The sequence below is a fragment of the Panulirus ornatus genome, chromosome 9, assembly GCF_036320965.1.
Source record: "Panulirus ornatus isolate Po-2019 chromosome 9, ASM3632096v1, whole genome shotgun sequence".
In the NCBI taxonomy this organism is placed as follows: Eukaryota; Metazoa; Arthropoda; class Malacostraca; order Decapoda; family Palinuridae; genus Panulirus; species Panulirus ornatus.
In genome coordinates, this window is record NC_092232.1 from 40694565 (window position 1) to 40719216 (window position 24652).

The window sequence follows — 24652 nt, forward strand, 5'->3', positions numbered from 1 at the left end:
CACGCTCTTTTTATTTCCACACATCTCTCTTACTTAAATTACTTACTCAAGAATCAAACAACTCAAAACAAACATTGGCTCAAACATTTATTTTCAGCAACGAAAAACCACTCTGCCAGGCCCAAACCCTTTACATTAGCCCACCTTACATCAACCTAGCAAAACTAATACAAATATGATTGAAACACTAATTACCTTCAAAACTTACCTTTGTTTGAACTCCTACCCGGAAGGGATAAGTCCTCAACTCACACATTGTTCAAGGCTACACAATAAGTGTTTCGAACAATCTACCCAACCCTGCATGATTCAACTTAGCTTCCATGGTCACGCATGAAAGTTTACTCCCATAATTAAACACTTCCATTCTCTCAGTTTTATCCAAATTCCATCCAACAATTACCTCATCTCCTTCATTGCCACATACCATAATGTATGTATATAATTGCTTTATTCACATTACACTTTAATTTCATCTTAACCAACTTACAATACTCATCACAAAAAGTTAGCTGAGATTTTCTATGTTAGAGAAGCGCTGTATTCATCAGCTCGATACAACAAATGACTCATTCCAAATCTTTCATTGTCAAAACTTGAATTGCCCTCTTTTCCAAAGATCTTTGCAAACTCTAACATAATGCCTCCATAACTTAACACCTATGGATAAACTGAAAAGCAAATGACGAAACTCAAAATATGATGACAATGACATTTCTGCTGTTATAGTACCTTCTCATGCCTTTTCATAATCTTATATTATCTAACCCTACAGTTCTTCTCATATTCAATTTCTTAACCAGTTATAAGTTATCATATTGAAGGAGAGGGAAAAAAAGTCCAAACTTCTCTACAGAGTTAATATAATAGGCAAAGTGCACAAACGCAAATGACTGGAGTTATACCAGTATTCCATAAGTTAATGAGAGGGAGGACTTTAACTCCACTCACCTTCAACTAAAAGTGCAAATTAGGTCAAAAGAGGTTTTTTAGTTTGTCAGAAAAAATTCACTGCCCAATCTAAATTTGCCTTGCTTAACATACAAGGAAAACCAAATTGTCATTGTGGCCACCATACATGAAAGAATCTTCATTAAACTGTAGCTTAGGATATGCCTTTACTAAATGACTTATACCTGAACTCATGAAAGCTGTATGAAATATTTTTTTCTACTTAGCAGAATAACATTTAACATGCATCTTTTAAGTTTGTAGTTGTTTTTTCTACATTGCATTTAACCCTAACCTAATCAAAATTAACCTAAAAATGTTTCTATACTCTACGTCTGAAAGAGCATGTAAGAATTTACTCACAGTTAAGCAAACCATTCATTACACTGTGTAACTTTTTTTCCAGGGTAATAAGTGTTATCTTATAATTGTTTATGTCTAAAAAGTGTAGAAAATGGCTATTACTCCCTTGAAACTTTGCTTTTGTGATCAAGACAGTGATATTTTGAAATTTAGCTATTTTTCAGAACATTCCAGATAGATTCAGTGCCAAGCAGCTGTTATAGAACTTTCTAGAAGTTTCCAGTAATACAGACATACATCCAAGTTCCATTCTGATTAACTGGTCAGATCTCAGAATGGACATACGTCGGACGCATGTTAGCATGGCATGTAGAATTCATATACCTGTACAGTTTTCTTTTATACTGCTCAACTTCTAAACTCTATCACGATTATCTCAATAGTTTATCAACTAGCTATATCATATGATTCTGTAGTTTCTTTTTATGCTTATTCTAAGATTCTTTTGTTTATATTTCATCATTTCCATTTTTTCATTTTCATTTCTTTCTGGTGGTATGTACAGATGGTCATAAGTCGCATAGGTTATATGTAAGAGATTAGATGTAGAAGGTCGTGAGTCACATAGGTTATACGTAGGGGATTAAGTGGAGTAGCATAAATATAAGGGCCTTAAGCCAACCCATTCAGTTTAGATCTAGCTGCGTAAGTGGATACATACATCTTTCTGAGATGGCACCTAGAGGCTGCAAGCATCTAGCAGACACATTTTGCTACATCTGCAGCCAATGTATCAAAACAAAAGCAAAAAAGTACACCTTGGCAGCATCAGTTTAGATGTGCAAGGCCTACAAGGGATATTTCGGCATGCCTGTCAGAATCAAGACAAATTCTGGGCACCAGATTTCACTTGTGAACACTACAAAAAAAACTGTGGGAGATAAGATAGACACCTGTTGCTTGTTTGGATGATGGAATTCATAAAGAATTTTAAATTTTTAATATTCAAAATATCTTTAATCTTTTTTAATTTTCAAAGTTAATGAAAAAAAATTCATATGGAATATGTTGAGAGAATCTTTTACATATTAGTCATGGGTCAAACAAATTAATAAAATTTCTTATTTCATATTCACAACTTTATATCGTTCTTTTGCATAGGGGGAAAAGAGAGCCATGAAGTTCACTATCCTAAGGATTTGGCAGGAACCCACTGACCACTCAAGTAATTGCTACTTCTGCATAGTGGACCCTTCCAAATGTCAGACTAGCAAGACTGCACCTGCTATCACGTATCTGGACCTTCCATCATCCATTGCCCTGGTGCCACCCAGCCCTGAGCTCCCAGCACCCACCCCTCCGAAGAGAGCACCCATGGTCAGAACAGACCAGCAAGTCAGAGGGGGAGGAAGACACAGATCCAGATTACACTTTCAAAGTTGCAGCAGAAGAGAGAAATCCATATTACCCCCAATCGAAAAGATCTCAATGACTTGATCAGAGATCTTGGTCTCACTAACTGTAATGCTGAGCTTTTGACATCTAGGCTCAAACAGTGGAACTTGTTGGATGAGTGTGCAAATCACAAATCAGAGGAAGCATCACCTAGGTTTTTCCAGCTTCTTCACTCAAGATGGGATCTAATTCTGCAACAATGTAACCAGTCTGTTCAAGGCAATCAGAATTGCCTATAACCTGAACAAGTGGCACCTCTTTATTGACAGCTCATCCAGAAGCCTCAAAGCAGTGCTGCTCCATAAGGGGGACAAGTACACGTCTCTTCCCCTGGCTCACTCAGAGCACCTCAAAGAAGAGTACAACAGTGTCAAAACCTTGCTAGACACCTTGAAGTATGATGAGTACAGCTCGGAGGTCAGTGGAGACTCCAAAATGGTGGCATTCCTGATGGGTCTCCAGGAAGGCTTTCCCAAGTTTCCCTGCTATCTTTGCCTTTGGGACAGCAGGAACACTGCAGCACATTACCACAGGCGGAACTGGCCACATCAGACTGATATTCTCTATAGAGATGAACAACATCAAGTGGGAGACACTGGAAAGTGTTGATGCCACTGCTGCACATAAAATCAGGCCTTATGAAACAATTTGTCCCAGCTCTAGATAACTAGTCTGCAGCCTTTAAGTATCTTCAAGACTTCTTCCCTAAGCTGTCTGAGGCAAAGGTCAAAGCCAGTGTCTTCATTGGACCACAGACAAAGATCCTGGAGTGCAAGGAATTCCTCAAGAAGCTCACTAGGAAAGAAAGAGCAGCTTGGTACAGCTTTGTCAGAGTGGTTTGTGGCTTCCTGGGCAACTAGAAGGCCAAAAACTATGTGGAGCTGGTTGAGACTATGGTCAAGAACTAGGCAAAATTGGTAAAACTGGCAGCAGCATGTCCCTCAAATTCCATACTCTTGACGCTCATCTTGAAAATTCAAAGAAAACATGGGAGTGTATTCGGAGGAGGAAGGTGAGCACTTCCACCAAGATATACTAGACTTCGAATGCTGCTACCAAGAAACATATACCGAGAACATGAAGGGAGATCATATTTAGGGTCTGATTTGTGCAATCTTAATTCTTAAAAAACTACTCACTTCTAAATCTTTTGTGATAACTTTTATTTAATATTAGTGTAAATACATGTTGATTTTGATTGAAATGTTGCCGTTTTTCTGAATTCATGTGAATAAGAACATGCAAATTCTCTGTCCAATTGGAAATAGTTAAATTTCAAAATATCACTGTCCTGGTCACAAAAGCAAAGTTTGAAGGGAATAACAGCCTTTTTCTCTACTTTTTTACATATAAGCAATTAGGAAATAACACTTACTACGCAGGAGCAAAAATTGTGTTACACAGTATTATCGAGATTTTCATATGTCGGTAAAGAGGCACTTACTTGTACTACAATCTTACCAGTATTAAGATAAATGCATCAATTTCCATAATATCAGTGTTCAGGTGCAAAGGGAACGGGACTGTGTAAGGTTATTTGTATAGTTATGCAACATCAGCCTACTGTACATAAACAATTATGTATAGTAGCAGTTACAAATCTATCTGTTTTCCTCTGATATAATGAAAGGCAGGAAAGGAATTGAGTGAATTGGAACGATGTGGTAAATCAGGTTTGACATGCTGTCAATGGATTGAACCAGGGCATGGGAAGCATCTGGGGTAAACTATGGGAAGTTCTGTGGGGCCTGAGTGTGGAAAGGGAGCTGTGGTTTCGGTGCATTACATATGACAGCTAGAGACTGAGTGTGAATGAATGTGGCCTTTTTTGTCTTTTCCTGGCACTACCTCGCTGGAGAGGGAGGGGATGCTATTTCACGTGTGGCATGGTAGCAACAGAAATGGATGAAGGCAGCAAGTATGAATACATATATATGTATATCTGTGTATTCATAAGTATGTATATGTTGAAATCTACATGTATCAATATGTGTGTGTATGGGCGTTTATGTATATATATATATGTGTATGTGGGTGGGTTGGGCCATTCCTCACCTGTTTCCTTGTGCTACCTTGCTGATGCAGGAGATGGTGATTAAGTATAATGAATAAAAAAATAAACAAATAAAGAATACATATGAGAAAAGTAAAGCAGCCACTGTCATCCATTTAAATTTCCAAAAAAACATTCAATAAAATTATACATATAATGTAACTACCAAAAGTCAATCACATGGTATAGGTGGGGTTTTACTAAAGAGATTAAGAAATTTGGTGACTGGTCATAAACAGCAAGTAAAGATCAATGGTCAAGCCTTAGAATGGTAAGATGTAACAAGTGGAGATCATGGAGATCAGTCTTGGGACTGGTTCTCTTTCTCATATATATCAATGACAAGGGTAATGGGCAGTAATGTACAACACAGAAATTTACTAATGATACCAAGCTGGAAAGTAATCTATAATTCAACTTGAATGTCTGCAACTTCAAACTGACAAAGAGAAACTGAATGACTGCGCTCACTGGTGGCAAATGAATTTCACCACTGATAGGTGCAAAGTACTACATAGCAGTAGTAAAAGTGAGAAGGCAGCATGAATTCTGTTGAGCTTCAAAAAGTAAGTGAAGATAAAGACATGGGTGTCACACTATCTATGAACCTAAAGCCAAGAGAATGAACAAAATTCTAGGATCCATAGATTAAGTAGAGAGAAATCATATCAACTTTGTATCACACTATTCTATGGCTTGATTCATCTTCTTTCACTCACAGTAATGGATATAAACTTATGGGCAAACATATTACTCAAATTAAGTGGAATACTTTTTCTTCAACAGGATTGTCAACATATGGGATGATTAACAATATATACATTTATGAACAGACATGTTTAATACTTCACTCCAAGTCCATAATCAACATTATCTTTGCCTCCTTTGTCAAATGAATTATTTGTATGCCTATCTACACTTACCACACTAATCTGAGCTTCTGATATCTTCCATGATCAAAAATAGCCTCGAAATCACTCAATGGTCTGCTGATGTTTAAAAGGCTTTTGATATGAAGATCAGGAAACATATGGGATTAATGTAAAACTTCAGGAAATCAAAGGAACCATAAACCTCACAAAAGTCCCTTAAGCAAGTGATGTTCACATGTTGACAAAATTGGTGAAGACATACATGCAAGAAAAAATTATAAAAAATTTAAACTTATCTCTGGGGATAGGGGAGAAAGAATACTTCCCATGTATTCCCTGCGTGTCATAAAAGGCGACTAAAAGGGGAGGGAGCGGGGGGCTGGAAATCCTCCCATCTGTTTTTTTCTTTTTTTTTGATTTTCCAAAAGAAGGGACAGAGAAGGGGGCCAGGTGAGGATATCCCCTCAAAGGCCGTCCTCTGTTCTTAACGCTACCTCACTAATGCGGGCAATGGCGAATAGTTTGAAAGAAAGAAAAAGAATAAACTTTGGTATCAAAGGATTCTGTACAAAGTATACAGCATACATAAGGTGTGGTATTTCAGGCGTAGCACCTCTAACTCGATTAATCTTAAGTTTTCATAGAGTGGGCAGGGCTTTGAAGCAGAGGGATACAGTGGGGTAAAAAGACTCAAAATGAGCAGTTGAGAGTGTAAGTAATGCATCTGTTCTGCCTTCATCCAATATCAAACAATCAGAAGGAACACTGCAGTGTCTCAGTGTCATTTTGTAATGTCTTTAAGGGAGAAAAGTAAATGACTTGCAGATGGTTGACAAAAAAATTTCCCTTGGTGCTTGTCCAGACTATACATGATACACAATCCAAATGAAGCTGTAACAAGAAAACTTGTGGGAAGAGTCTATAAATGCAAATTTTTCCTTTCTTATTTATGCATTCCACGGAATGCTTCCATGTGTCAGAACTTTTGAATCCTATTGAATCCAAGCTTTGGGAATATATGGGCAAGTTCATGTGTCTACAAAAATTTTGGGCATGAATTGATGAGTACGAGATCTGTCCCACACAGAATCAGCTTCCTTTATCTCCACAAACACCTGAAATCCTTGCATGTCATCCAAACTAAGGGAATCAAGTTACTTTATAGTGGAGTGCATGTTTTCATAATGATGAAATGTCAATAATAACAGTACCTACCAGACATCTGAAGTGTTGCAAAATAGACAAGCTATCTTTAAGTTTTTAAACTTACTAGTATTTAACATCACATATTTATAATATATCCCTCTCCCAGTTTCCCCCTTTCTCATAATCCTAGCTCTAGCAATTTACATAATATCGAAAGATTGGTTTTAAGAGTGAAAATGGAAAATCTCATAATGAAATCACTCTTTACAGTGGCAATGACAATTCCATAAGAGTAGAACAAACCTTACAATCCTAGAAAACACATATTCATCTTGTAAAGTATTACCCATTATTTTTACGTATGATTCTAAAACTATGATTGTTTTGGTCTCCTAGTTGATCAGAAGTTTATCTGGTGTGGATTCATGTGCAAACAAACTCGTTCCAGTGCATGAAGGTAGTATAGTATATATCCTTCATGTTGCAAAATGAGTAAATGACAATACTGTTGGTATAATTCGACTACAGCACTGAAAATTAGGGAAAAATCTAAACTGCCTGGGTTGGTCAACTAAAATTTTCATACATTTTGTTACTTTCTCAAACTTCATCTACTTTTACATTATTTAACTCTTCAGTTACTCTGATCTTTGCAGCCCTCCTCACTACAGAGTTACTAATTATTGTAATATAGGTAAACATACAAAGTGCCACATGCACAGTTTCTATCATATTTTTAATAAAATAGCCAGTAATTGTAAACCAAAATTGCCTTACCTAAATTCAATAACAACCTAAGTTTCCTAGGAAGATATTCAATAAACACATATAATTTTCACTTACAAGGAGGAATGAACCTTAAAGATATTGGAAAGACCACAGTCAAGGTAAACATCACCCAAACAGATAGATATGTAGTACCCCTGGATAAGGTTTAAAGCTGAGAATAACATAATTTTACCACTATAAGTACCATAAAGCACATGCATCTCTCGTAAACAGGTTATTACTTAACAAAACAACCAATTCATCTCTATCAGAGTCATCCATCCTGATTTTGGTACTGACTACAACAGCAGCTGACAGCCAGTGGAGGAGAGGGAGGGGGAATCAAGGGTGCACCTGGATCAGGAACTCGAATTTTGGTAAATGAGTCTGACTACTATCCAGCCTCAAACCTCCTCCTTTTCACCGACAAATTAAAGAAAGAACAACAATCTTATTGCTCTATGGCAGACTTCAGTGACATCTATATAGCTATGGAGTGCCATGATGTGCAAATTGTTATATAAAAATAACAACTGCTGAATGTGTGTCAGCAAATGATGATACCATCTTACTGAAATCAGAGTACAATTTCAGTCCCTATGTAATCCTTCCATTCCTACTAGATGGTGCGGATTTGGTCTATCATTAAAATGAAGAAACTGCTGGCAAAAAGTATATTTCGTGATGCAAGACACTATAAGAGAAGATTTGATCTCACACTTTAAAGGTAATAAGACCTAAACTAAAAAATCTTAACCATTTAAAGGATAAAGATATCATTTTCAACTGTCTGTATACTAATATCAATACCCTACCACAAACTAAACATTTATATAACCCAGATATAGAATCACTAGAATGAAAAAAAATCAACATCACTCAAATAAGAAACCGACAAATATGAATATGACTATGGAATTTGTGTGTACATTAGAGCAAAATGATAATAATAATAATAATATATCATTATATATATATATATATATATATATATATATATATATATATGGTTGTTTAATATGTTTATGGATGGGATTGTTAGGGAGGTGAATGCAAGAGTTTTGGAAAGAGGGGCAAGTATGAAGTCTGTTGTAGATGAGAGAGCTTGGGAAGTGAGTCAGTTGTTGTTCGCTGATGATACAGCGCTGGTGGCTGATTCATGTGAGAAACTGCAGAAGCTGGTGACTGAGTTTGGTAAAGTGTGTGAAAGAAGAAAGTTAAGAGTAAATGTGAATAAGAGCAAGGTTATTAGGTACAGTAGGGTTGAGGGTCAAGTCAATTGGGAGGTAAGTTTGAATGGAGAAAAACTGGAGGAAGTAAAGTGTTTTAGATATCTGGGAGTGGATCTGGCAGCGGATGGAACGATGGAAGCGGAAGTGAGTCATAGGGTGGGGGAGGGGGCGAAAATCCTGGGAGCCTTGAAGAATGTGTGGAAGTCGAGAACATTATCTCCGAAAGCAAAAATGGCTATGTTTGAAGGAATAGTGGTTCCAACAATTTTGTTTGGTTGCGAGGCATGGGTTATGGACAGGGTTGTGTGCAGGAGGGTGGATGTGCTGGAAATGAGATGTTTGAGGACAATGTGTGGTGTGAGGTGGTTTGATCGAGTAAGTAATGTAAGGGTAAGAGAGATGTGTGGAAATAAAAAGAGCGTGGTTGAGAGAGCAGAAGAGGGTGTTTTGAAATGGTTTGGGCACTTGGAGAGAATGAGTGAGGAAAGATTGACCAAGAGGATATGTGTCAGAGGTGGAGGGAACGAGGAGAAGTGGGAGACCAAATTGGAATGCGTGCATAGTGCCATTGTACAAAGGCAAAGGGGATAAGAGTGAGTGCTCAAATTACATAGGTATAAGTTTGTTGAGAATTCCTGGGAAATTATATGGGAGAGTATTGATTGAGAGGGTGAAGGCATGTTCAGAGCATCAGATTGGGGAAGAGCAGTGTGGTTTCAGAAGTGGTAGAGGATGTGTGGATCAGGTGTTTGCATTGAAGAATGTATGTGAGAAATACTCAGAAAAGCAAATGGATTTGTATGTAGCATTTATGGATCTGGAGAAGGCATATGATACAGTTGACAGAGATGCTCTATGGAAGGTATTAAGAATATATGGTGTGGGAGGCAAGTTGTTAGAAGCAGTGAAAAGTTTTTATCGAGGATATAAGGCATGTGATAGAGTTGATAGAGATGCTCTGTGGAAGGTATTAAGAATATATGGTGTGGGAGGCAAGTTGTTAGAAGCAGTGAAAAGTTTTTATCAAGGATGTAAGGCATGTGTACGTGTAGGAAGAGAGGAAAGTGATTGGTTCTCAGTGAATGTAGGTTTGCGGCAGGGGTGTGTGATGTCTCCATGGTTGTTTAATTTGTTTATGGATGGGGTTGTTAGGGAGGTAAATGCAAGAGTTTTGGAAAGAGGGGCAAGTATGAAGTCTGTTGGGGATGAGAGAGCTTGGGAAGTGAGTCAGTTGTTGTTCGCTGATGATACAGCGCTGGTGGCTGATTCATGTGAGAAACTGCAGAAGCTGGTGACTGAGTTTGGTAAAGTGTGTGGAAGAAGAAAGTTAAGAGTAAATGTGAATAAGAGCAAGGTTATTAGGTACAGTAGGGTTGAGGGTCAAGTCAATTGGGAGGTGAGTTTGAATGGAGAAAAACTGGAGGAAGTGAAGTGTTTTAGATATCTGGGAGTGGATCTGGCAGCGGATGGAACCATGGAAGCGGAAGTGGATCATAGGGTGGGGGAGGGGGCGAAAATTCTGGGGGCCTTGAAGAATGTGTGGAAGTCGAGAACATTATCTCGGAAAGCAAAAATGGGTATGTTTGAAGGAATAGTGGTTCCAACAATGTTGTATGGTTGCGAGGCGTGGGCTATGGATAGAGTTATGCGCAGGAGGATGGATGTGCTGGAAATGAGATGTTTGAGGACAATGTGTGGTGTGAGGTGGTTTGATCGAGTGAGTAACGTAAGGGTAAGAGAGATGTGTGGAAATAAAAAGAGCGTGGTTGAGAGAGCAGAAGAGGGTGTTTTGAAGTGGTTTGGGCACATGGAGAGAATGAGTGAGGAAAGATTGACCAAGAGGATATATGTGTCGGAGGTGGAGGGAACGAGGAGAAGAGGGAGACCAAATTGGAGGTGGAAAGATGGAGTGAAAAAGATTTTGTGTGATCGGGGCCTGAACATGCAGGAGGGTGAAAGGAGGGCAAGGAATAGAGTGAATTGGAGCGATGTGGTATACCGGGGTTGACGTGCTGTCAGTGGATTGAATCAAGGCATGTGAAGCGTCTGGGGTAAACCATGGAAAGCTGTATAGGTATGTATATTTGCGTGTGTGGACGTATGTATATACATGTGTATGGGGGGGGGTTGGGCCATTTCTTTCGTCTGTTTCCTTGCGCTACCTCGCAAACGCGGGAGACAGCGACAAAGTAAAAAAAAAAAAAAAAAAAAAAAAAAAAAAAAAAAAAAATAAGGCATGTGTACATGTAGGAAGAGAGGAAAGTGATTGGTTCTCAGTGAATGTAGGTTTGCGGCAGGGGTGTGTGATGTCTCTATGGTTGTTTAATTTGTTTATGGATGGGGATGTTATGGAGGTAAATGCAAGAGTTTCGGAAAGAGGGGCAAGTATGAAGTCTGTTGTGGATGAGAAAGCTTGGGAAGCGAGTCAGTTGTTGTTCGCTGATGATACAGCGCTGGTGGCTGATTCATGTGAGAAACTGCAGAAGCTGGTGACTGAGTTTGGTAAAGTGTGTGGAAGAAGAAAGTTAAGAGTAAATGTGAATAAGAGCAAGGTTATTAGGTACAGTAGGGTTGAGGGTCAAGTCAATTGGGAGGTGAGTTTGAATGGAGAAAAACTGGAGGAAGTGAAGTGTTTTAGATATCTGGGAGTGGATCTGGCAGCGGATGGAACCATGGAAGCGGAAGTGGATCATAGGGTGGGGGAGGGGGCGAAAATTCTGGGGGCCTTGAAGAATGTGTGGAAGTCGAGAACATTATCTCGGAAAGCAAAAATGGGTATGTTTGAAGGAATAGTGGTTCCAACAATGTTGTATGGTTGCGAGGCGTGGGCTATGGATAGAGTTGTGCGCAGGAGGATGGATGTGCTGGAAATGAGATGTTTGAGGACAATGTGTGGTGTGAGGTGGTTTGATCGAGTGAGTAACGTAAGGGTAAGAGAGATGTGTGGAAATAAAAAGAGCGTGGTTGAGAGAGCAGAAGAGGGTGTTTTGAAGTGGTTTGGGCACATGGAGAGAATGAGTGAGGAAAGATTGACCAAGAGGATATATGTGTCGGAGGTGGAGGGAACGAGGAGAAGAGGGAGACCAAATTGGAGGTGGAAAGATGGAGTGAAAAAGATTTTGTGTGATCGGGGCCTGAACATGCAGGAGGGTGAAAGGAGGGCAAGGAATAGAGTGAATTGGAGCGATGTGGTATACCGGGGTTGACGTGCTGTCAGTGGATTGAATCAAGGCATGTGAAGCGTCTGGGGTAAACCATGGAAAGCTGTATAGGTATGTATATTTGCGTGTGTGGACGTATGTATATACATGTGTATGGGGGGGGGTTGGGCCATTTCTTTCGTCTGTTTCCTTGCGCTACCTCGCAAACGCGGGAGACAGCGACAAAGTAAAAAAAAAAAAAAAAAAAAAAAAAAAAAAAAAAAAAATAAGGCATGTGTACATGTAGGAAGAGAGGAAAGTGATTGGTTCTCAGTGAATGTAGGTTTGCGGCAGGGGTGTGTGATGTCTCTATGGTTGTTTAATTTGTTTATGGATGGGGATGTTATGGAGGTAAATGCAAGAGTTTCGGAAAGAGGGGCAAGTATGAAGTCTGTTGTGGATGAGAAAGCTTGGGAAGCGAGTCAGTTGTTGTTCGCTGATGATACAGCGCTGGTGGCTGATTCATGTGAGAAACTGCAGAAGCTGGTGACTGAGTTTGGTAAAGTGTGTGAAAGAAGAAAGTTGAGAGTAAATGTGAATAAGAGCAAGGTTATTAGGTACAGTAGGGTTGAGGGTCAAGTCAAATGGGAGGTAAGTTTGAATGGAGAAAAACTGGAGGAAGTAAAGTGTTTTAGATATCTGGGAGTGGATCTGGCAGCGGATGGAACCATGGAAGCGGAAGTGAATCATAGGGTGGGGAGGGGACGAAAAATCCTGGGAGCCTTGAGAATGTTTGGAAGTCGAGAACATTATATCCGAAAGATAAAATGGCTATGTTTGAAGGAATAGTGGTTCCAACAATGTTGTAAGGTTGCGAGGCGTGGGCTATGGATAGAGTTGTGCGCAGGAGGGTGGATGTACTGGAAATGAGATGTTTGAGGACAATGTGTGGTGTGAGGTGGTTTGATCGAGTAAGTAATGTAAGGGTAAGAGAGATGTGTGGAAATAAAAAGAGCGTGGTTGAGAGAGCAGAAGAGGGTGTTTTGAAATGGTTTGGGCACATGGAGAGAATGAGTGAGGAAAGATTGACCAAGAGGATATATGTGTCAGAGGTGGAGGAAACGAGGAGAAGTGGGAGACCAAATTGGAGGTGGAAAGATGGAGTGAAAAAGATTTTGAGTGATCGGGGCCTGAACATGCAGGAGGTTGAAGGGCGGGCAAGGAATAGAGTGAATTGGATCGATTTGGTATACCGGGGTTGACGTGCTGTCAGTGGATTGAATCAGGGCATGTGAAGCGTCTGGGGTAAACCATGGAAAGTTGTGTGGGGACTGGAGGTGGAAAGGGAGCTGTGGTTTCGGGCATTATTGCATGACAGCTAGAGACTGAGTATGAACGAATGGGGCCTTTGTTGTCTTTTCCTAGCACTACCTCGCACACATGAGGGGGGAGGGGGATGGTATTCCATGTGTGGCGAGGTGGCGATGGGAATGAATAAAGGCAGACAGTGTGAATTGTGTGCATGGTTATATATGTATGTGTCTGTGTGTGTATATATATGTGTACATTGAGATGTATAGGTATGTATATTTGCGTGTGTGGATGTGTATGTATATACATGTGTATGGGGGTGGGTTGGGCCATTTCTTTCGTCTGTTTCCTTGCGCTACCTCTCAAACGCGGGAGACAGTGACAAAGCAAAATATATATAATATAAATAAATTTTAGGGAGAATAAAAAGATGTTCTGGAAGGAGGTAAATAAAGTGCGTAAGACAAGGGAGCAAATGGGAACTTCAGTGAAGGGCGCAAATGGGGAGGTGATAACAAGTAGTGGTGATGTGAGGAGATGGAGTGAGTATTTTGAAGGTTTGTTGAATGTGTTTGATGATAGAGTGGCAGATATAGGGTGTTTTGGTCGAGGTGGTGTGCAAAGTGAGAGGGTTAGAGAAAATGATTTGGTAAACAGAGAAGAGGTAGTGAAAGCTTTGCGGAAGATGAAAGCTGGCAAGGCAGCAGGTTTGGATGGTATTGCAGTGGAATTTATTAAAAAAGGGGGTGACTGTATTGTTGACTGGTTGGTAAGGTTATTTAATGTATGTATGACTCATGGTGAGGTGCCTGAGGATTGGCGGAATGCGTGCATAGTGCCATTGTACAAAGGCAAAGGGGATAAGAGTGAGTGTTCAAATTACAGAGGTATAAGTTTGCTGAGTATTCCTGGGAAATTATATGGGAGGGTATTGATTGAGAGGGTGAAGGCATGTACAAGAGCATCAGATTGGGGAAGAGCAGTGTGGTTTCAGAAGTGGTAGAGGATGTATGGATCAGGTGTTTGCTTTGAAGAATGTATGTGAGAAATACTTAGAAAAGCAAATGGATTTGTATGTAGCATTTATGGATCTGGAGAAGGCATATGATAGAGTTGATAGAGATGCTCTGTGGAAGGTATTAAGAATATATGGTGTGGGAGGAAAGTTGTTAGAAGCAGTGAAAAGTTTTTATCGAGGATGTAAGGCATGTGTACGTGTAGGAAGAGAGGAAAGTGATTGGTTCTCAGTGAATGTAGGTTTGCGGCAGGGGTGTGTGATGTCTCCATGGTTGTTCAATTTGTTTATGGATGGGGTTATTAGGGAGGTAAATGCAAGAGTTTTGGAAAGAGGGGCAAGTATGAAGTCTGTTGGGGATGAGAGAGCTTGGGAAGTGAGTCAGTTGTTGTTCGCTGATGATACAGCGCTGGTGGCTGATTCATGTGAGAAACTGCAGAAGCTGGTGACTGAGTTTGGTAAAGTGTGTGGAAGAAGAAAGTTAAGAGTAAATGTGAATAAGAGCAAGGTTATTAGGTACAGTAGGGTTGAGGGTCAAGTCAATTGGGAGGTGAGTTTGAATGGAGAAAAACTGGAGGAAGTGAAGTGTTTTAGATATCTGGGAGTGGATCTGGCAGCAGATGGAACCATGGAAGCGGAAGTGGATCATAGGGTGGGGGAGGGGGCGAAAATTCTAGGGGCCTTGAAGAATGTGTGGAAGTCGAGAACATCATCTCGGAAAGCAAAAATGGGTATGTTTGAAGGAATAGTGGTTCCAACAATGTTGTATGGTTGCGAGGCGTGGGCTATGGATAGAGTTGTGCGCAGGAAGATGGATGTGCTGGAAATGAGATGTTTCAGGACAATGTGTGGTGTGAGGTGGTTTGATCGAGTGAGTAACGTAAGGGTAAGAGAGATGTGTGGAAATAAAAAGAGCGTGGTTGAGAGAGCAGAAGAGCGTGTTTTGAAGTGGTTTGGGCACATGGAGAGAATGAGTGAGGAAAGATTGACCAAGAGGATATATGTGTCGGAGGTGGAGGGAACGAGAAGAGGGAGACCAAATTGGAGGTGGAAAGATGGAGTGAAAAAGATTTTGTGTGATCGGGGCCTGAACATGCAGGAGGGTGAAAGGAGGGCAAGGAATAGAGTGAATTGGATCGATGTGGTATACCGGGGTTGACGTGCTGTCAGTGGATTGAATCAAGGCATGTGAAGCGTCTGGGGTAAACCATGGAAAGCTGTGTAGGTATGTATATTTGCGTGTGTGGACGTGTGTATATACATGTGTATGGGGGGGGTTGGGCCATTTCTTTCGTCTGTTTCCTTGCGCTACCTCGCAAACGCGGGAGACAGCGACAAAGTATAATATAAAAATAAAAATATATATATATATATATATATATAGTGTTTTAGATATCTGGGAGTGGATATGGCAGCAGATGGAACCATGGAAGCGGAAGTGAATCAAAGGGTGGGGGAGGGGGCGAAAATCCTGGGAGCCTTGAAGAATGTGTGGAAGTCGAGAACATTATCTCCGAAAGCAAAAATGGCTGTGTTTGAAGGAATAGTGGTTCCAACAATGTTGTAAGGTTGCGAGGCGTGGGCTATGGATAGAGTTGTGTGCAGGAGGGTGGATGTGCTGGAAATGAGATGTTTGAGGACAATATGTGGTGTCAGGTGGTTTGATCGAGTAAGTAATGTAAGGGTAAGAGAGATGTGTGGAAATAAAAAGAGCGTGGTTGAGAGAGCAGAAGAGGGTGTTTTGAAATGGTTTGGGCACATGGAGAGAATGAGTGGGGAAAGATTGACCAAGGGGATATATGTGTCGGAGGTGGAGGGAACGAGGAGAAGTGGGAGACCAAATTGGAGGTGGAAAGATGGAGTGAAAAAGATTTTGAGTGATCGGGGCCTGAACATGCAGGAGGGTGAAAGGCGGGCAAGGAATAGAGTGAATTGGATCGATGTGGTATACCGGGGTCGACGTGCTGTCAATGGATTGAATCAGGGCATGTGAAGCGTCTGGGGTAAACCATAGAAAGCTCTGTGGGGCCTGGATGTGGAAAGGGAGCTGTGGTTTCGGGCATTATTGCATGACAGCTAGGGACTGAGGGTGAACGAATGGGGCCTTTGTTGTCTTTTCCTAGCGATACCTCACACACATGAGGGGGGAGGGGGATGTTATTCCATGTGTGGCGAGGTGGCGATGGGAAATGAATAAAGGCAGACAGTGTGAATTGTGTGCATGTGTATATATGTATGTGTCTGTGTGTATATATATATGTGTACATTGAGATGTATGGGTATGTATATTTGAGTGTGTGGACGTGTATGTATATACATGTGTATGGGGATGGGTTGGGCCATTTCTTTCGTCTGTTTTCTTGTGCTACCTCACAAATGCGTGAGACAGCGACAAAGCAAAATAAGTATATAAATATATGCATATTTTTTATTTTGCTTTGTCGCTGTCTCCCGCGTTTGTGAGGTAGCGCAAGGAAACAGACAAAAGAAATGGCCCAACCCACCCACATACACAATGTATATACATACACGTCCACACATGCAAATATACATACCTATACATCTCACTGTACACATATATATACACACACAGACACATACATATATACCAATGCACACAATTCACACTGTCTGCCTTTATTCATTCCTATCGCCACCTCGCCACACATGGAATACCATCCCCCTCCCCCCTCATGTGTGCGAGGTAGCGCTAGGAAAAGACAACAAAGGCCCCATTCGTTCACACTCAGTCTCTAGCTGTCATGCAATAATGCCCGAAACCATAGCTCCCTTTCCACATCCAGGCCCCACACAACTTTCCATGGTTTACCCCAGACGCTTCACATGCCCTGATTCAATCCACTGACAGCACGTCAGCCCCGGTATACCACATCGATCCAATTCACTCTATTCCTTGCACGCCTTTCACCCTCCTGCATGTTCAGGCCCCGTTCACACAAAATCTTTTTCACTCCATCTTTCCACCTCCAATTTGGTCTCCCACTTCTCCTCGTTCCCTCCACCTCCGACACATATATCCTCTTGGTCAATCTTTCCTCACTCATTCTCTCCATGTGCCCAAACCATTTCAAAACACCCTCTTCTGCTCTCTCAACCACGCTCTTTTTATTTCCACAAATCTCTCTTACCTTTACATTACTTACTCGATCAAACCACCTCACACCACACATTGTCCTCAAACTTCTCATTTCCAGCACATCCACCCTCCTGCGCACAACCCTATCCATAGCCCACGCCTCGCAACCATACAACATTGTTGGAAACACTATTCCTTCAAACATACCCATTTTTGCTTTCCGAGATAATGTTCTCGACTTCCACACATTCTTCAAGGCTCCCAGGATTTTTGTTCCCTTCCCCACCCTATGATTCACTTCCGCTTCCATGGTTCCATCCGCTGCCAGATCCACTCCCAGATATCTAAAACACTTTACTTCCTCCAGTTTTTCTCCATTCAAGCTTACCTCCCAATTGACTTGACCCTCAACCCTACTGTACCTAATAACCTTGCTCTTATTCACATTTACTCTTAACTTTCTTCTTTCACACACTTTACCAAACTCAGTCACCAGCTTCTGCAGCTTCTCACATGAATCAGCCACCAGCGCTGTATCATCAGCGAACAACAACTGACTCACTTCCCAAGCTCTCTCATCCCCAACAGACTTCATACTTGCCCCTCTTTTCAAAACTCTTGCATTCACCTCCCTAACAACCCCATCCATAAACAAATTAAACAACCATGGAGACATCACACACCCCTGCCGCAAACCTACATTCACTGAGAACCAATCACTTTCCTCTCTTCCTAAATGTACACATGCCTTACATCCTCGATAAAAACTTTTCACTGCTTCTAACAACTTGCCTCCCACACCATATATTCTTAATACCTTCCACAGAGCATCTCTATCAACTCTATCATATGCCTTCTCCAGATCCATAAATGCTACATACAAATCCATTTGCTTTTCTAAGTATTTCTCACATACATTCTTCAAAGCAAACACCTGATCCACACATCCTTTACCACTTCTGAAACCACACTGCTCTTCCCCAATCTGATGCTCTGTACATGCCTTCACCCTCTCAATCAATACCCTCCCATATAATTTACCAGGGATACTCAACAAACTTATACCTCTGTAATTTGAGCACTCACTCTTATCCCCTTTGCCTTTGTACAATGGCACTATGCACGCATTCCACCAATCCTCAGGCACCTCACCATGAGTCATACATACATTAAATAACCTTACCAACCTGTCAACATTACAGTCACCCTCTTTTTTAATAAATTCCACTGCAATACCATCCAAACCTGCTGCCTTGCCGGCTTTCATCTTCCGCAAAGCTTTTACTACCTCTTCTCTGTTTACCAAATCATTTTCCCTAACCCTCTCACTTTGCACACCACCTCGACCAAAACACCCTATATCTGCCACTCTATCATCAAACACATTCAACAAACCTTCAAAATACTCACTCCATCTCCTTCTCACATCACCACTACTTGTTATCACCTCCCCATTTGCGCCTTTCACTGAAGTTCACATTTGCTCCCTTGTCTTACGCACTTTATTTACCTCCTTCCAAAACATCTTTTTATTCTCCCTAAAATTTAATTATACTCTCTCACCCCAACTCTCATTTGCCCTCTTTTTCACCTCTTGCACCTTTCTCTTGAACCCCTCTCTCTTTCTTTTATACATCTCCCACTCAATTGCATTTTTCCCCTGCAAAAATCGTCCAAACGCCTCTCTCTTCTCTTTCAATAATAATCTTACTTCTTCATCCCACCAATCACTACCCTTTCTAATCAACCCACCTCCCACGCTTCTCATGCCACAAGCATCTTTTGCGCAATCCATCACTGATTCCCTAAATACATCCCATTCCTCCCCCACTCCCCTTACTTCCATTGTTCTCACCTTTTTCCATTCTGTACTCAGTCTCTCCTGGTACTTCCTCACACAAGTCTCCTTCCCAAGCTCACTTACTCTCACCACCCTCTTCACCCCAACATTCACTCTTCTTTTCTGAAAACCCATACAAATCTTCACCTTAGCCTCCACAAGATAATGATCAGACATCCCTCCAGTTGCACCTCTCAGCACATTAACATCCAAAAGTCACTCTTTCGCGCGCCTGTCAATTAACACGTAATCCAATAACGCTCTCTGGCCATCTCTCCTACTTACATACGTATACTTATGTATATCTCGCTTTTTAAACCAGGTATTCCCAATCACCAGTCCTCTTTCAGCACATAAATCTACAAGCTCTTCACCATTTCCATTTACAACACTGAACACTCCATGTATACCAATTATTCCCTCAACTGCCACATTACTCACCTTTGCATTCAAATCACCCATCACTATAACCCGGTCTCGTGCATCAAAACCACTAACACACTCATTCAGCTGCTCCCAAAACACTTGCCTCTCATGATCTTTCTTCTCATGCCCAGGTGCATATACACCAATAATCACCCATCTCTCTCCATCAACTTTCAGTTTTACCCATATTAATCAAGAATTTACTTTCTTACATTCTATCACATACTCCCACAACTCCTGTTTCTGGAGTAAACCATGGAAAGTTTTGTGGGGCCTGGATGTGGAAAGGGTGCTGTGGTTTTGGTCCATTATACATGACAGCTAGAGACTGAGTGTGAATGAATGTGGCCTTTCTTGTCTTTTCCTAGCGCTACCTCACGCACGCACAGGGGGGAGGGGGGTGCCATTTCATGAATGGCAAGGTGGCGACAGGAATGGATGAAGGCAGCAAGTGTGAATAAGTACATGTGCATATATGTATGTCTGTGTATATATATGTATGTATAAGTTGAAATGTATAAGTATGTATATGTGCATGTGTGGGCGTTTATTTATGTACAAGTGTATTTGGGTGGGTTGGGCCATTCTTTCCTCTGTTTCCTTGCACTACCTTGCTAACATGGGAGACAGCGACAAAGCATAATCAATAAATAAATAAATGATTGCTCTGGTCTCCCAGCCGATCAGAAGTTTATCTGGCATGGATTTATGTGCAAACAAACATGTTCCAGTGCATGAATGTAGTCTGGTACATATTCTTTACGATGAGAAGTGAGTAAATGACAGTATTGTGGGTATAATTAAACCATAGCACTGAAAAATAAGGGAAATCTAAACTGCCTGGGTAAGTCATCTAAAAATTTTCATACAGTTTCTTGCTTTCTAAAAACTTCACCTATTTATACACTATTCAACTCTTCAGTTACTCTGATCTTCGCAGTCCTCCTCACTACCAAGTTATCAATTATTGTAATATATGTAAAATGCCACATGCACAGGTTCTATCATTTTCTCAATAAAATAGCCTGCAATTGCACACCAAAATCGCCTTGACTGAAGTCATTAGTTACCTATCTTTCCAGAACAGATATTCGATAAACACATAATTTTCACTTAATGTTAAGAAATTGGAAAGACCACAGTCAATGTAAACATCACCTAAACAGTATATGTAGTACCCTTAGATAAGGATTAAAGCTCTGAGTATCATTTCACCAGTATAAGTAAATGTAGAACACATGCATCACTTATAAACAGGTAATTACCAAAACAGTCAATTCAACTCTATCAGCGTCGCCCATCCTGATTTTGGTATTGACTATAACAAGAACTGACAGCTGGTGGAGGAGGGGAGGAAAGGTATGGGGACAGGGATCCCAGCCATAAACCTTATCCTTTTCACCAACAAATTAAAGAAAGAATGACAGTTCAATTGCTCTATAGTAGACTTTGGCAACACCTATATAGCTATGGAGTGCCATGGTGTGCAAATTGTTATACAAAAATAAGAACTACTGCTGAGTGTGTGTCAGCAAATGATGATACCATCTTACTAAAATCAGAGTCCAATTTCAGTCCCTATGTAAACCTTCCATTCCTACTAGATGGCGCAGAATTGGTCCATTATCAAAATAAAATTGTGAAAAGAAACAGATGGCAAAATTGTGCATTTCATGATGCAAAACACTATCAGAGAACATTCAATCTCCCAGTTTAAATGTATTAAGACCTAAACTAAAAAAGTAAATTGTTTAAAGAAAATATATTTCAACATTTCTAATTGTCTGCATACTAATACCAATATACTCTAACACAAAATAAACATTTATAATACATGAATGTAATGCAGATGTAGAATCACTAGAATGAAAAAATCAACACTGTTCATGTAAGAAACTGACATGGATGAATATGACCATGGACTTTGCATGTACATTAGAAACAGTATCTTAATAGACATGCAAATAATCAAATATATGGACTCAAAATTTTCACTGCTTGCCTACAGTGAATATATATGAATCAAGGTTGCAGACAGAGACTGGTAAACTTCATCTGTATTGATGGAAGACTATAAGAATCAGAGAATATTCTTTAATTCTTTTAATAGCAATAATTCAATTATACACTGTAGGTGATCTTAATATGACATATATAGATAGGTAATGCTTGAGCAGTAGTGAAGGGATTGTTGCTAAATCACCAAAATTGAATTCAGTGTTAATGATTCAGAATCCTTAACACAAATATACAGGTTATCTCTGTTTTTGAAATTACTAGCACTTTGCATCATGTACACATCACCAACACAGTATATGTAGTACCCCTGGATAAGGTTTAAAGCTTTAAAATAATGTCATTTCACTTGTGCAAGTAAACGTAAAGCACATGCATCACTTATAAACAACTATTACTTACCAAAACACTCAGTTCACCTCTATTGGCAGTGCCCATCCTGATTTTGGTATTGACTACAACAGCTGAGTTGAGTGGGTCTGAACTGACAAGTGACAGGCTGACAGCCAGCAGAGGAGGGGAGGAATGGGAAGGGAACTGGGGGATCATGGGTGCTCTTGGATTGGGAACTTGGATTTTGGCAAATGTGTCTAACTATGACCCAACTGCAAACCTTCTCCCTTTTACTGACAAATTAAAGAAAGAACAACAATCCTATTGCTCTATAGTAGACTTCCGAAACAACTATATAGCTATGGAGTGCCATGGTGTTCATATTGTTACACAAAAATATGAACAACTGCTGAGTATGTCTGCAAATGATGATACCCTCTTCATAAAATCAGAGTCCAATTTCAGTCCATATGTAATCCTTCCATTCCTACTAGATGGTGTAGATTTGGTCCATCATTAAAACGAAATTGTGAAAAGACACAGCAGGCAAATTGTACATTTTGAGACAGACCACTACGAGAACATTTAATCTCCCAGTTTAAAGGTATTAAGATCTGTACTAAAAACTGTAAACTGTTTAAAGAATACTATTTTGACCATTTCTAATTGTATGTATACTAATATCAAACTAAACATTTATGTTAAATGAGTGTAACCCAGATATAGAAATACTAGAATGAAACACCTCGTCATGATCACATCAACTGTGAGCTTCTGTACTCATACATGATACCTATATGAACGACTCTACTATATACATATATATATATATATTTTTTTTTTTTTGCTTTGTCGCTGTCTCCCGCGTTTGCGAGGTAGCGCAAGGAAACAGACTAAAGAAATGGCCCAACCCACCCCCATACACATGTATATACATACGTCCACACACACAAATATACATACCTACACAGCTTTCCATGGTTTACCCCAGACGCTTCACATGCCCTGCTTCAATCCGCTGACAGCACGTCAACCCCGGTATACCACATCGATCCAATTCACTCTATTCCTTGCCCTCCTTTCACCCTCCTGCATGTTCAGGCCCCGATCACACAAAATCTTTTTCACTCCATCTTTCCACCTCCAATTTGGTCTCCCTCTTCTCCTCGTTTCCTCCACCTCCGACACATATATCCTCTTGGTCAATCTTTCCTCACTCATTCTCTCCATGTGACCAAACCATTTCAAAACACCCTCTTCTGCTCTCTCAACCACGCTCTTTTTATTTCCACACATCTCTCTTACCCTTACGTTACTTACTCGATCAAACCACCTCACACCACACATTGTCCTCAAACATCTCATTTCCAGCACATCCATCCTCCTGCGCACAACTCTATCCATAGTCCACGCCTCGCAACCATACAACATTGTTGGAACCACTATTCCTTCAAACATACCCATTTTTCCTTTCCGAGATAATGTTCTCGACTTCCACACATTCTTCAAGGCTCCCAGAATTTTCGCACCCTCCACCACCCTATGATCCACTTCCGCTTCCATGATTCCATCCGCTGCCAGATCCACTCCCAGATATCTAAAACACTTCACTTCCTCCAGTTTTTCTCCATTCAAACTCACCTCCCAATTGACTTGACCCTCAAACCTACTGTACCTAATAACCTTGCTCTTATTCACATTTACTCTTATATAGGGGACGGGAGCGGGGGGCCAGAAATCCTCCCCGCCTTGTATTTTTTTTAACTTTCTAAAATGGGAAACAGAAGAAGGAGTCACGCGGGGAGTGCTCATCCTCCTCGAAGGCTCAGACTGGGGTGTCTAAATGTGTGTGGATGTAACCAAGATGTAAAAAAAGGAGAGATAGGTAGTATGTTAGAGGAAAGGAACTTGGATGTTTTGGCTCTGAGTGAAACGAAGCTCAAGGGTAAAGGGGAAGAGTGGTTTGGGAATGTCTTGGGAGTAAAGTCAGGGGTTAGTGAGAGGACAAGAGCAAGGGAAGGAGTAGCAGTACTCCTGAAACAGGAGTTGTGGGAGTACGTGATAGAATGTAAGAAAGTAAATTCTCGATTAATATGGGTAAAACTGAAAGTTGATGGAGAGAGATGGGTGATTATTGGTGCATATGCACCTGGGCATGAGAAGAAAGATCATGAGAGGCAAGTGTTTTGGGAGCAGCTGAATGAGTGTGTTAGTGGTTTTGATGCAGGAGACCAGGTTATAGTGATGGGTGATTTGAATGCAAAGGTGAGTAATGTGGCAGTTGAGGGAATAATTGGTTTACATGGGGTGTTCAGTGTTGCAAATGGAAATGGTGATGAGCTTGTAGATTTATGTGCTGAAAAAGGACTGGTGATTGGGAATACCTGGTTTAAAAAGCGAGATATACATAAGTATACATATGTAAGTAGGAGAGATGGCCAGAGAGCATTATTGGATTACGTGTTAATTGACAGGCGCATGAAAGAGAGACTTTTGGATGTTAATGTGCTAATGTGCTGAGAGGTGCAACTGGAGGGATGTCTGATCATTATCTTGTGGAGGCTAAGGTGAAGATTTGTATGGGTTTTCAGAAAAGAAGAGTGAATGTTGGGGTGAAGAGGGTGGTGAGAGTAAGTGAGCTTGGGAAGGAGACTTGTGTGAGGAAGTACCAGGAGAGACTGAGTACAGAATGGA

General features: G+C 40.6%; 1 protein-coding gene across 2 annotated transcripts in view; it reads right to left on the minus strand.

The window, feature by feature from the left end:
- Positions 1 to 24652, minus strand: part of rogdi (rogdi atypical leucine zipper) — a 125840-nt gene that overhangs the window by 96091 nt on the left and 5097 nt on the right. Inside the window, exon 1 of one of the 2 annotated variants that reach the window (XM_071665071.1) lies at positions 20875 to 20923. The exons of the other annotated variant lie outside the window; for it this stretch is intronic. Coding sequence (XP_071521172.1) covers positions 20875 to 20910 — 36 coding nt within the window. The 5' untranslated portion in view covers positions 20911 to 20923. Of the gene's footprint in view, positions 1 to 20874; positions 20924 to 24652 lie in introns of those variants that run through there. 2 annotated transcript variants of the gene reach the window in all.